The sequence below is a fragment of the Temnothorax americanus genome, unplaced genomic scaffold (genome assembly GCF_048541705.1).
Source record: "Temnothorax americanus isolate GAGA-0224 unplaced genomic scaffold, ASM4854170v1 Scaffold2, whole genome shotgun sequence".
Taxonomy (NCBI): domain Eukaryota; kingdom Metazoa; phylum Arthropoda; class Insecta; order Hymenoptera; family Formicidae; genus Temnothorax; species Temnothorax americanus.
The window spans coordinates 4,313,865-4,328,071 of NW_027509338.1; the positions used below are offsets into that span (position 1 = coordinate 4,313,865).

At 38.4% G+C, this 14,207-nt stretch overlaps 1 protein-coding gene across 4 annotated transcripts in view; it reads left to right on the forward strand.

Moving 5' to 3' along the window:
- The window catches only part of LOC143897185 (uncharacterized), a 163,227-nt gene that overhangs the window by 128,022 nt on the left and 20,998 nt on the right, over positions 1 to 14,207 (forward strand). For all 4 annotated transcript variants that reach the window (XM_077405597.1, XM_077405600.1, XM_077405599.1 and 1 more), the window contains exon 6: positions 11,355 to 11,576. In XM_077405597.1, coding sequence (XP_077261723.1) covers positions 11,355 to 11,576 — 222 coding nt within the window. The remainder of the gene's footprint in view (positions 1 to 11,354; positions 11,577 to 14,207) is intronic.

Consider the following 14,207-nt stretch of genomic DNA (forward strand, 5'->3'; position numbering starts at 1 on the left):
TGGGAACTGTCGTGATTGTTGCGTTTGCCGGGCGGTCGATGCAAATTCGTAAAATTCACGTTCGTCGATTGCATGCGTTTAAAATTTTCTACAACGAGACCGCCCGTTACAATTGCATTATAATTGCGTTGCCAGGCTCGGAAAGCTACCGCATTTGCGTCAATGCATCGTATTACCAATGCTACTTTGACCCGAGATAACGAGATACTCTATAGCCGAGATAGATCGTCTTGTTTTAATATAGGATTTCAGGATTATGTACGAATTGTGGCAACGAGAATGCAAAATAGATTTGTATTTGATTCCAAATGTTGCTCGTGCTCCTACAAATTGTACATATATATCTATGTTGATGCACATACTATTTTTTAAGCTTCTGGAACCGTCTAAAGCGATAAAATTCAACGCGAATTTTTTCTCACGAAACGCAGGACATTCTGATATGTCCTGCGTTTATATCTTTAAGAATTAAATATTGCATAATTATTATATTGAGACGCCGAGTTATTAATTTCAAATACGCGATACACGCAAATTCGACCACATACATAGTTTTGTAATTCGCGTATAAACGATGCGATGGCGCGATATTGATTATTTTTCAGGACCATCGTGTCGTGCTTACGCGCTTAATGAAAATTACGTCGAATACAGCGTGGAACAAGTCGACGTCTGTGTAACGGCGTAACCGGTAGCTGAACCATGCGGGCACGCAACCTAGGCAGCAGCACTCTGATCAAGGGACGTGGATGTCTCGTACCGCGCCGCTGCATTGCTCAACCGTGCGCGTACAATGCACGCAGACACATCCTACGCGCGAATATTGAGACATATGCACGCTCGATTTGCGAACTCCTCTCCGTGCACTCAATCACAGGCGACCGCCGATTGGGAAGTGCATCCGGGCGAAATTAACGAAGCCTCTTCGCAAATGAATTCATGGGCGTTTCCCCTGCTCGCTCGGCTATGGCTATGGCTTTTAAACATACATATACAGAGAGAGGGGGAGGGAGCGGAGAACGTGAAAGAGAACGTATACATCTTTACTTTTCAACTCGAATGAACTTTACGGGCTTAATGGTGTTTTTATTTATTATAAAAAGCAGATATATATAAAACAACAATTAGCTCTGGATTATCCAACAAATTAATAAGTAACCTATTTCTATTTGTACATCCTTATGTGTATATTTAATGTTTTTTTCTTTATTTTTATAGAATTCTTGACATCAAGGAGAAAATAATACTTTTTATTGTTTTAAAAACAATTAATTTTATTAACAGTGCTTGGAATAAACTACAAAGAGGACATTTAATTGGCGTAAATGTATATTTTTACGATATACATGTTTTACAGTGTTTCCTTCTTAATTTATTTCATTAACTAAGAAACTAGGGCTTGCCTGTCAATTACACAGAAATTAATGAAAATAGCAATAACCACGAATAATCGCGTCTGAATTTATTTTGCGTTTTTATTTCGTACAATTTATCGCACAAAGTGCTTTTCTCATACAAGAGATACATTCAGAACGTAATCGATATGTAATGGATATTCTATGTATTATATGCTGCTATTTACGAGAGCGAGATGACTATAATGTATGTAGGGTTTGTGTACTTTTAGCCGGGGTGGAAATCCCGCGGTTTATTAAAAATTTGAGTTTTCCCTGCCTTTGAGCACTAAATGAACGCATCTAGCGCGACGATGGCGGCTGACATGTGTGTATCGCTTGCCACCCTCACCAGTTACGTGAAGCGGGATGGAAAGGCTCAGTGGCTCGTGTAGGACTTTGCAGCGCGAAACCGTTAAGTGGTTGAAGTGAAGCGAAAAATTGTTCGCTCGCGTTCTCTGCAACATCTTTAATGCACTTTTACATACAGAATACCATCGTATTGCGTGATCTCGATAAAAATTTGCATAATTCCTAATTTACACGTATAGCTAAATTACACATAAGCGCTATGATATTTCGCAATAAGAATTAATTTACGAATTGCAAGTAATTTGCGAAATTCGTGAAATTGCAGATGCGAGACCTTTTTATTTTATTCGTGTACTCTACGAGAGAAATAACTTATGTTAATAATTATTCTACATTACTCATATTTCTGCAAAAATCTTGTATTTATTATATATGTAATAATTATAACGTTACTATGACTATCACTATCACTTTTCGGCTAATCCAAATATCTAGAACGATATCGTTTTATACGTGCAGATATCATAGAACACTTCGAGTTCGTAGACAATATTTTTAATTGAGCAGCTATATACACATATACGCACACATGCGGTATACGTTATCCATTGATATCTGATTTAATTCAACAATTCGAAATATTGAGACTTTATCTCTATCTGAAGACATTCGATATATTCACGTATCGTTATTTTTATTTTATACATTTTATACATTCTCTTCTATATATACTTGCTCGTTATGTTCCTATTTTTTTTTAAATATTCAGTATTTACAATATGTTATTTATATTATTTACTAGTTTGTTTGGAAGTACTATTTTTGACTATTATTAATTATTTATAAATAATTTGTATAGATAAATGATTTTTAGAATATTATGAGAGATTTATTCATAATTAGAAATGAAGTTAAAAATAGAAATTACAAGAAGCATCGGGTGTCGTAAACAAACGATTGTGCCGTACAATGAAATATTTATATGCATTCGCGATGGAATTTGCGTGCCATGGATAACGCGAGTAACCGATGATAGTAGTAGGTTTTTTTTTAGCAAGTAATTCCTTCACTTTGTGTCTTCGCGACTTTAATTACAAAGTTATTGCATATAACGTATCCCGCGCAAAAGCCCGCGCTACATGCCTTCGGCCAAACAATTGCATTCTACTTTCTCGTATATTCTCTCTATTGAATTTCGAGCGGATCGCACAGGGCAGGGAGGACATAGTAGTATGTGTGGCGGTAGTAATTGTACGACAAAGTGGATCCAGAATGAATATGCAAACAACAATATGCAAACATCAACAAGCAGGATGCGGCGAGAAGAAAACAGAAGGGATGTTTTAAAAAAGAAAATAGAAGAAAAAGATGTATTGTAGGATCCAGCTAACATTTCGAAACACGCTAAGAACAGCAGCGAAGGAATAATCCTTGTCTGTCTGCGCATACAATTTGTTTGAACATGAAATCTACTTTCGGGGAAAGAGTATATTATATACTGCGTACGGTAGTCGTAATAAGAAAATGCAAAATCGCGTAAGTTTCATCATGATTCGTCGCTTATACATCAGTTATCGTTATTCCGAAATAAAAATTTATTTTGATAATATTGATCAATGAGAGGCAAATGAATTACATATAGTATATTAAAAAAGCTCTATAATATATTTCTTAAATCTTTTAAAAGTTTAACATTCAAATTTTAATATTACCCGTAATTTTATTTAACTCAATTTTATTTTTGAGATATTATTTCCAACACAATAGGAAGAGTTAATGCACAAGAGTAGTATGCCTCCGTGCCTGTTCGGACAACTAGCCTCGGTCTGTGTACAGCCAGCCGCAAACGTATTTGCATACTCGTTCAAACTACATATGTAATACATTCTACGACCGGATTCAACCTGCAACCTGGTTTTTACTCAATATTGTCGCTCGCACATAGCCTTTGTGTAAAAATTGCACAAGTTTTTTGGTTATTTTACACTCTTTTTCATTTCCCCTCAGGGCATCTTCTAAATCAATGCGCGCAGCGGAATGTTTTTACTACTCGAAAAACAAATAAATACTAGACGTGTTTTTTAAGCCATTTTTAATCCTTACAAATCCGTCTATTTAATCCATTTTTATAAATCTAAGAATCAACGTGTCATAAATACAGAAAGCTAGACACGTTGATTATAGAGATACAGAAAACTAATTTCCCAAATATAAGACGAAGCAAATGCACATGGTTTGTGAAAACATATTGCAGTCGTATAATAATGTATGATCAAAATACTTTTACTATATTATTTTTGAAAGTGAGAAAGGTATTCAGAAGAGAAAAAATCTTATTTATGGTAAATATATACACGTACAATTGTACACACAGAATAAGAAAAGCTATCCTGCGTGTATATCAAAAATGGATTCAAATGTTTTTGTAAGAAATTTGTTGAATCTATATAGCGATTGCATTTTCTGTAAAAAGCTTTAAGTTGAGAAAACAAGAAAGCGCCGAGCATCAAACATTTAATGGAAGTTTGTCAAGCCGGTAAAATAGCTGGAAGTAAATGAGGAGAACTCGAGCGCATTTTTAAGATCTGACATGATGCTGGGCTTATGTGGTGAAGCGGAATAAAAACACTTTTACGTTGCCGCAGAGAATTTTGTTCCGCGCACCGAGAGAAGAAAAGAGAAAAGGGAAATGACATGTACAGTACATGAAATAGAACAAAATGTAAATGAAATAACAAATTATATATACGCCGGTGTGAAATACTGACACATGAAAATAGTTCTTGTGGGTGATCTTTTCTGATCGAAACACACGCCTCTGTTTTATATGATTACGCTATAGTACTTATGCGAGACGACGAATGAAGATGGATGATTGACTCGATTTTAATAAGATAAGAACGGTCATTAGATCCTTTAGAGTTCTGCATCAGGAATTTAATACCTCGCAAGGCAGGTATGTGAAGAATTTGAAAATGAATTATGATGTATATTCTTTCAAAGAAAGAGGAGACGGAGAAAGGGCGCGTTCTATTCGAATTCACAAGAAACTTTTATGATGATCTTGCGGAAAAGCTTTCCGTTCAAAAGGATGCGAACGTCGCGCTTTTTAATCCCCGACCGTAATTTACATTAAATTCTCTTTATCTTTCCTCCGTTTACAGTCAATCGATGCTTTATTCTTATCGCTTCATGCAAAGCGTGTAATTAATAACCGCGACTGGTACGCGTTCGTCCTTCGGCGACCGGGGCGAGCGATCCATCGCTCTTCATTCATCATCCTCACGTTTACACGCCCTGGCAGCCGCATCCGCGCGTTGTCCTTCCCCTCTCTGTTTCTCTCTCTCCCTTTCTCTTTTATAATTCTGCGTAAATATCATTTGCGCGGGCGGATGGCAGCGAGCGAAAGGTCGCTCGATAAAACCGGGGGTCACACCATTGTCGACTGGTTAGCACTTTTTCGCGTGACAAAACGATTTTGCATTTCCTGTGGTCAACGCTCCTGTTCCGGCAGGGCATGGCCGGCCTGACAGGATCCGGAACGCGAGGGACGACAAGAGCGAGGGGTTGTTTGGGTTGGAAAAAAAAAACGACGAGCGTGAAATTTTCGATAGCGACGGATAAACGACCGCCGGGGCGCGTGTTTCCCGCGTACCGCCGGGATTTACATACTACATTTTCGATTACGGCGTTTAACTTTTTCGTTTGTCAGTCTTGGGGGAGATTTATCGCGCGCGGTGCGCGCGCGCGATCGCTTCCGAAGGCGCGATTCCATTTTATCGGATATGTCATTCAGATCCTTCTCTCGCATCGAAGCGAACGAGACGAGGCGAGGCGCCCGTCGTGAATTTCTATTCACGTTTTTGGGCGCAATTAAGAAACACGCTGCAGTCGAGCATTGTGTTAAAGTTTGATGGATTTTTAGCTGACAGTTTAGGCCCTAGGCCGATTGCGTGTTTAAATTTGTCACGATAGACGAAAAATGAAATTGAGTAAATCCATTATGAAAGTACGCTGCAATATTACTGATATCGTCTCGACAAGTATTTTTTTTTTCCGTATATATTACTATTATAAATTTACCAAAATTATCGGGAATATTTATGAAATTTCTTTATCTCTATATAGCATTCAATGCTATAATAATGCTATGATCGTAGCACTAAATGCTATGAACATAGTAATTTTACTATAAGACTATAGCATTTAAACTTGGGCGTCTTGATGGTCCGCAGTTGGTGCGGCAGCATAGTAAAATTTAATATAAAATTTTCTCCGTAATAGCATTTTGTAGAGAAATTTTTCCAATAATATTTCCGTCGGATTATGCGCAAATTGTAAGATACGTGTTTCCGGCGAGATTTCCAACATTTATTAAGGCGATCGTTTTACGTTGGCGTCTCGGTGCTGACAGAGAAACGGATGATAAAGGCACGAAGTGCGCGAAGCGACGTGCCTATATGCAATATCCGACTGCAAACTACAACATCGATGCAAGCGAAGCATCCTTTCGCCCGTACATATACGTTCCTAATTTCAGAGAAACGGTGAGCGCAACTCAGCCTGCTGGCCATTCGAGATCAGTGGCGTGCCATTACCAGGCGTCGGCGTCGTCTCGTATACCGATTTGATTTCGCTGAATATGTTCGGTGTCCGTAACAGATACGCCGCGAACAACGGAGAAATATCTCGAGGGGGCTTGTTGCAATAATGAGTGTGTTGCATTTAACGCTCGTAAAAAAAAAACCCACGGAGTACCTACATGGTGTAAAGCGATCATTATACGAGTATACTTACTCGGTGCAATTTTTTATTTTGGAAAATGTAAACCCTTTGAAGTAAGGAGAAAGAAAACAGTAAAAATTTCTTTAGAAGTAATTAGGATGTTTTTATTACATTATTCAGTTAAAAAGTTATATCGTTACATTTTATTGCGTACCTTCGCTTTCAAACCAGCAGCAGGTTTTTTCTGAGTTCGATGTTTTGTTTTCCTCTTGAGGAAAATCTTATCCATGTCTTAATTAGCGAGTTACTTAAGTTTCAGCGGAAAGAAAGCTTAGCTTCCAATTAGACTGTAGTGGACTTTAACTTGAGGAAAATTTAATTGAAGCTATAATTGTTGAGATATTTAATCTGGAAATTTTAAATACCGAGGACGTTAATACAGGCTCTTTGGAATTTAAATTCTGCGAAGAAAACTGTTCGGCATTTGGCTTAACAATGTCGTATACATATCACTTTCAATTTGCGATAAATTTTTTTCCAATAGCAACGCCATTCTATTTTGCTTCAATACATTTATACTGAGCGCGTCGACTTTTTGCGTGAAAATAAACAACAGAAAATAGATATCCCGGCAAAAATATTTGCTCAATTTTTCTCAAAAATAGATTTTCTTGGTACGTTTTTATAGTTTTGAAAATTCGTTTCCCCGTTTAATTTTACTCTCTTGTTCGATATTATATTGTACGCAATTAAATGTCTTTGATATAATATAAATGTGCTCGATTTGTTAGGCGCACAGTTTGTCGCGTGATTAAATTTACTGAAGTTTTCGATCAAGTTTTCAACACCTTAGCTGAAAAGAGGGAACAGTTGGTGATCCCTTGTACAGTACTCAGCCGTTGAAAATGAAAAGTCGTTCAGATGGAAGACATTTCCATGTAAATCTGCATCTCGCTGCCACTTGTACCACTTCTGGCTTCTCTGTCGACGAGTGGCTCGTAGCGGAGCTTAAACTGATCTCAAAATTCCTTTCATCGTTCCATCGACTTACATGGGCCCCCTTTCGCGCCAAGCAAGATTGAGAGAACCTCTCGTGCATTACAGAGGTCTTATTAGCGCGTCGCGACCTAGAGACTTGCAAAATTTAGGATGTCTCTAGCCTTGCCAAGGTCCATACGATATATCTCCTTGATGGGACTTCGGGGAACAATTATTGCTATCCAAGCCCCTTCCGCCCTTATTTCAGCCGTCTCCACGATGAACTCATTGAAGTCTTTACCGCTGCGACCTCCCGATTTAACGAGACGAACGTTGTGATTCACGAACTATAGTGAGACGGAACGTAGCCAATTAAAGCCAATTTGCGTCAATATGAGGATAATCGGCAACTTTTTGCGGGTTTTGTTCTTCAATAACATGGACAGTTAAATCTTGATTTAATAATTTTTAAAAAAATCGAGATTCGGGGTTAATATATAATATAGAACGTCATTACCTTCCAATTAATTGATGTTTTGCGAAATAATGTAAAAAAATATATATGTATATACACATACATATGGGTTATCAATTTAATTCCACAATTTTTCCACCATTTAAGAATATTACGTTACTTGATGAATATTGAAATAGAAGAAGAATTGAGAGACAGAGGCTAGAGTTTCATAAGCGTGATATTAAATACTCGCGGTTAATTTATATGTGCATTTGTACATGCCAACATTTTATTATGAATGCGAGTATGATCTATACACACAGGTATGACAATTTCAGCATAATAAATTAATGCTCCCTCAAGAGAGCAGCGAAGTGGTAAAAGCCTCGCGCGTCGCAAATTGCTGGATCTCATTATTATTGCTGCTGACCGTGGCTAACATCCTCTATCCTGTATCCCGGCCGGTGAGCGAGGCAGCGCAACGTTGTTATGACGACCTACGTTAAGCTAATGATAAACTACGGTATGCGCTAACGAGCTTCGGTATTTCTGATACTGATGATCTAACTCATTCTTGGCTATCAAGATGACTGATATCGCTGTAATAAAAGTCAACTAATTTTCACAAGTCATAGGTAGGGTGTAAGACAACGCCAATAACTATCGAACACAATAATTCGAAGATCGTGCGATAAGTAATTATTTCATCAATTTGCGTGCATGGCACCTGCAATGGCGCATCTTGCCGGAGTATTTCCTTCGTTATATTATTTTCGCTTGTGGTGCATGGGGTTCTAATATATCCACACAGATTAAAGCATCGGTGTACCGACTCAAAGTAAATTTAACCCGCATTTACGGCAAGCTGTACCGCGAAATTGGTGTTAAATTACTGTAATTAATTGCCACGAGTAAGCTACAGCTCATCCGTATGCGTCATTACTATGTGTTCTTTAGCATTTTTATACTTTAGCAACTAAAATTCTGTTATTTCTTCATAAATTAATGATCTATTGTAAGTAAAAAAAATAATTAAGTACATCAAGTTGAAAAATTGCGTGATATAATTAATTAATAGGATATTATTAGTTTTTGAGCTTTTTCTCGCATAAAAAGAGTGATTTATCTTAAAAAGTTTTAAACCGTTCTCTTAAATTAATGAAAGTGATGAAACGCAGTTCACATAAATATGCATTATCAATTTTTAATTTACTAAAGTTTTTAAAGTAATTAAATATTTAAAGGAATATAAATATACGAAGCAATAAATACATTTATATGTTTTAATATATAAAATTCCAACGTACAAATTAATTTTGATATCTTATGAACAAATCTACTCGATAGTGTGTGGTATTAATTTTGAAATTGCTTTTTGCCCGAATGTTATTGTTACTATTGAATAATATAACGCTTGAATACTTTTTTGCGGTAGAATGGTCGGGAAAATGATATTTTTCCACAATACTTCGCGCATATAATGTTGCACTAGGCGGCAATAGCGGTGGTAGTTCAACCGCATCTCTTCTCCACCCTCCGCATTTTCTCCGTTCCATTATACGTGGACGCGGGACATAACGTATTCGCTCGGTTTAAAGCGTCATGAGCGAACGCGCAGAGCGCCGCGCCGGGCGCCAGGCGCCAAGCCCGGGTATAACTCGTTGCGGCATGTACTGCCGCAGAATTGGTGTTAAATTACAATTATTAATTGCAGTAAACAAGCTACATCGTCGTCCGCGCCGGCTCACTCGCTTATGTAGTCGCGTCATTTGCCTTTAATTCGGTGAACGGGTCCGCGGGTGCTGTGCGCGCTTCTAGATTATCATGCGGAAATTTTCCGGCGAAATGATGGAAATTATTTTAAAGTAGCAAGATTTTCGCCAAGAGTTTCGCCGTGTTCTCCTCACGCAGAGTGTCTCGGCGAATATATCTTGCAAGTTTATTTACTGACTGACGTTCTTAGGACAGTGCTAATCAGCCTGAAGAAATTTCCTTGGGCCATCTTGGAAGACCTGATGGCTCTCTTAGAAGCCTCGGGCTCTCTTAGGGGAGAAAATAAATATACGAGACTGGGTAGAAATTTAAAATATATATATCGAGCTTTTAATTTCTTTTTAGAAAAAATGTATACAAAATATTAGATGGGTGTGCAATGGTTAATCGTAATTCACATCTGTACCGCTGAGATGCATATAAAGTCATATATTTATAGAAACTTAATTCTATGAGTCTATTCTAAAATTAAAGTTAAAAGTATAATAAACATTTTCTATTTTTTATATTTTTACATTCTAAAATTATGAAAATGGTATTTATAGGAATTTATGATATATATTTAAGTTCTGATTGTGTGCGTGTGTGTGTGTGTATGTGTGTGAAATAAAGCGTATTGAAATAAAGTATCAAGAATCGCGTTGATCGCGATGCGCTATACTTTTGGGCATATACATATAGATTTTGCGATCGCCATCCACGATTGCTGCTCCTGTAAAATTCTCGATCGATCGGCGTCGTTTCTCAAAATATCACATATATCTTTACATTTTACCTCGAAATGTTATTTCGCGATCGCAACGAAACTATTTCACGTCGCAAATTCACGAGCATACTCCTAGCGGGGCCGTGAGGTTTATTGCGAGCGCGGCGACGCCACACGTGCGATGAAAAATGGACAGCACCGCGTAAGCGCGATAACGATAACGATTGCGTATCACTTACAACGATCGGTAGCATTTCATTCCGATTCGATACACAACGTGCGCGCACGCGTATAACGCAAATGCAACGTTATTGCTGGGCCGCAGGTATTAGCCGACTGCGCCCACACATCTTGAAGCGGATTTATTTGCCATCGCGCATAACGTTAACGTTTACATTTTGATGCGCGATCGACGCTCATCCGCGTGCTTTTACGTGCATTTAGAACGGACGCTCTGGAAGCCATCGCATAAATTCGTGCGAACTTAGCTCGACGCGAATGCAGCGCGCGCAGAATACGCGGAATAGAATGCCACGGGAATTCTTGAGGAGGCAAGATGCATTCGAACGCGTTCGCGAATGATTTCGCATTTTCCGCATTCGCACTTGCATTCGTAAATGAGTCGTTGAATATAATAAAATCCAGCCTGCTCGTCGCAGCATCTTGCCGCGATGTCACATAAAACGCGGAATTCAGTGTACTCGCGTATCATTAAATAATTATACGAGCGGAAAAGTATGGTCGTATCCGGATTTTTTCTCGTTTTGCGTAATTTTTTTGCTCATGAAACATGCACTCTCCGTCTCAAATTTCAATCGCAGGCTTTTAACGGAAACCAATACCGACGCGGAAATGATTTTATCGTTGACTGATGTCGTCGTCAACGGATTCTTTCCTTATATCGGCAAATCTTGTACAAAACGGCGTTCCTCTATGTATATTTAATGTGTCGCTGATGGAGTCCATTACACAGCGAGCAGACTTCGAACTTCCTTTTTCCATTCCGCAGTTCCGAGATCGGTGCTACGGGAGCAATTCGAGGGCGAGGTCGAGGCGGACGAGTTGGCGCTGATGCACGAGTTCGAGGAAGGATTCGACAGGGCGGACTTCAGGGCCGAATTCAGCCCCAGTCCGAACCTCGAAGGACCGCAGCCGCCACCGCGGGACAATGTCTCGAGAAATTTTCCGACCGTCAGCTCATCCCCACCTCGCGCACGGACCAACAACGACGGTGAGTTCCGCCTGGCGCGGTTTGTTTCTTCTTCTTACTTGAGAAAAGCGCATGTTGCATTACAGCAAATGTATTTCAACTGCATGTAATATATATATTTCTAACGTTTTATTCCGCACAAGAGCGAGATAGTAATAAGCCGGTGATAATGAATCGCACATTTTAATGCTTAAATACGTGGTTTAAATAGTTTTAGTTACTTCTTATATAATTTAATTAATTCTTGCACATGGAAGAAAATTATTTTTACAACTCTGTTTCTCTTTCTAAAGTGAGAAAAATATGATTTATATTTTTTTATATGTAATATATTATAATTGTAGAAAATATATATATATACGTGTTCTTGTTATATTATTTTATTCCTGAAAATGCAGCCGAGTTATTTTTGCGCATGCTAAACTTTTTAACAAGCAAACTTGCAAATAATACCTATTTTTTTATCCATTCCATAATATTTATATTCTCCTTGTTTCAAAATATTTTTTTCATTTGTAAATGGTATGCGAAATTTTTGCACGCACCTCGCACGATTGTATTTTTGCATGCTTGTGCTTTTGCTCATGATCGATCTGCATTTGACACACCGACCGACGTGCGTATATATATTAGACATTATCCAGGCGGAAGTTGCGTCCAGGTAATACGCGTGAGTGCTAAAGGCGATTAGCCGGCTTCCGTGTCGGGATTATGAAAATATATGTATTTCGGCAAGTTTTCCGCTCCAAAGCGTTATCCGAGCAGTTGATTAATTCTACTCATTTATAAATAACCGCATAATTGTATAATTATACTTGCGGATGACGAGGTAAATTATTATTTCCATGACTAATTAATCCCGGCGCGAGCGCCGGGACATCAACGTGGGATCCATTTATACTGTACATTTCACTACGTCTACAACTGCGTTGTCACGATGCATAACGCATTTTTACATAATAAAATTATCTTTCCACGAATTCGTGTGGAAAAAGGGAACAATGAAAAGGTAAAACCGAAAGTATATGCTTATGAGATGCCTTGTTTCGAAACAATGGTGTGAGAGAACAATAATATAATATTTAATATGTAATACAAATTACGTTTAAAATGACATTCTGACAATTGAACATGCAAATGGAAAAAAATGCAGCTCGGATTTTTTTTTGTTTTTCTGAGCTGTATTAATTTTTTTTTATCGCGGCGCTGACGAGCAGCACGACGAACGGGCGTATTAAAGTCCATTTTTACGCTTCCGTTCTTTTCACAGCAAGGAACGTTTCAACGCATTGAAACGTTTTTCCGTTTCTTTTTTCTTCTTCTCCTACGCTCTTATCGCGTTGCGTACCGTATAAAACGTGGGAAGCAAAACGCTCGTCTTAAAGTCGCTCTCATTGCCGGAAGTATCCGGATGTACGTAACTTTATATCCTGTATAGCAATGTCCGCAATGAAATTACTTACCAGCTCGATGAAAAGCACGGCCGGAGAGAACGGCAGCATCCAGCCGCTTTATATTCACTTCGCCTCCGAGCGTTTTCTCTTCCGTTTTTTATTTTTTATGCGAATTCGCCGGCAGCGTTATACTGGACTGGTGTTATTAGCGTCGCATGCAACGAGGGCATTTTGCGAACCCTTGTTATCATCACCATTCATTAAGGCTTTCAGTCCCGTGTAATTTTTTCCGTTCGATATTTAAGCCGCGGCGTGTCCCGTCAGTGATGCAGCTCTATGCTCGGTCCGCCATGCATCAGTGACGCGGCTCAGTATTTAGGCCAATGCACTCGAATGATTCATCTCGATATTTATAGTCGGACGCATCTCGAAACGCATTTAAACGTTTTCAGCTCTGTCACGACGGAGTTTTTTCGCTTTTGTCGTTGCACCTATAACTTTGTAAAATGCCATTATCTATTCTATTAGATATAGGATTTCTTTACTAAGGCCGATTAATGGGATAAACCGACCGTTTCATCGGTTGGAAGGGTGAAACCAACTCATTAAAGCCGAGAGAAATTAGGTAAGTCGATCGGTTTAGAAGTTCAGCTTCTCAAAGATCGCCTGACCGGGCACAGTACTGTAATTGGATATGCATTCACTCGAACACTCCTTGCTGACACCTTTGCTTTGTGTGGGTCCGTTGACTCATTCGCTATTGCCCTCGGTTATTCACTTCGGTGGCTTCGGCAAAGTGAAAAGCAACACAGAAGGAATATACATTAGAATAATATATAGGGAAAGGGTATACGAAGATAAAAATAAGGAAGTAGGGAATTCATGAACATCTGTTATTCTATTGAATGGGACATTCGAAATATGGCATCTTACTGGATTGTAGTGATTCACTGACGAAGCTTACGCATCAAGATGTTACGCATCAAAATTTTTATATCTCGCTGAGAGAAAGTTAAAATATCACTTCGGTATCTCAAATCTGTTTACCCCATATACGATATTCTTATCTACGTATTTATAAGGTCAGCTAAAACAGGAATTCAGAAGCACATGTCCGCAGATAAAAATATCGATAAAGCTAAATTGGTTCAAAAGCAGATTAATGTATCGGTAATCTATTGTATTCAATTCGCGTGTAACATAGATATGTGGTGGTAATAAAATATATCTTAGCGTATGTAAATATATGTACATATAT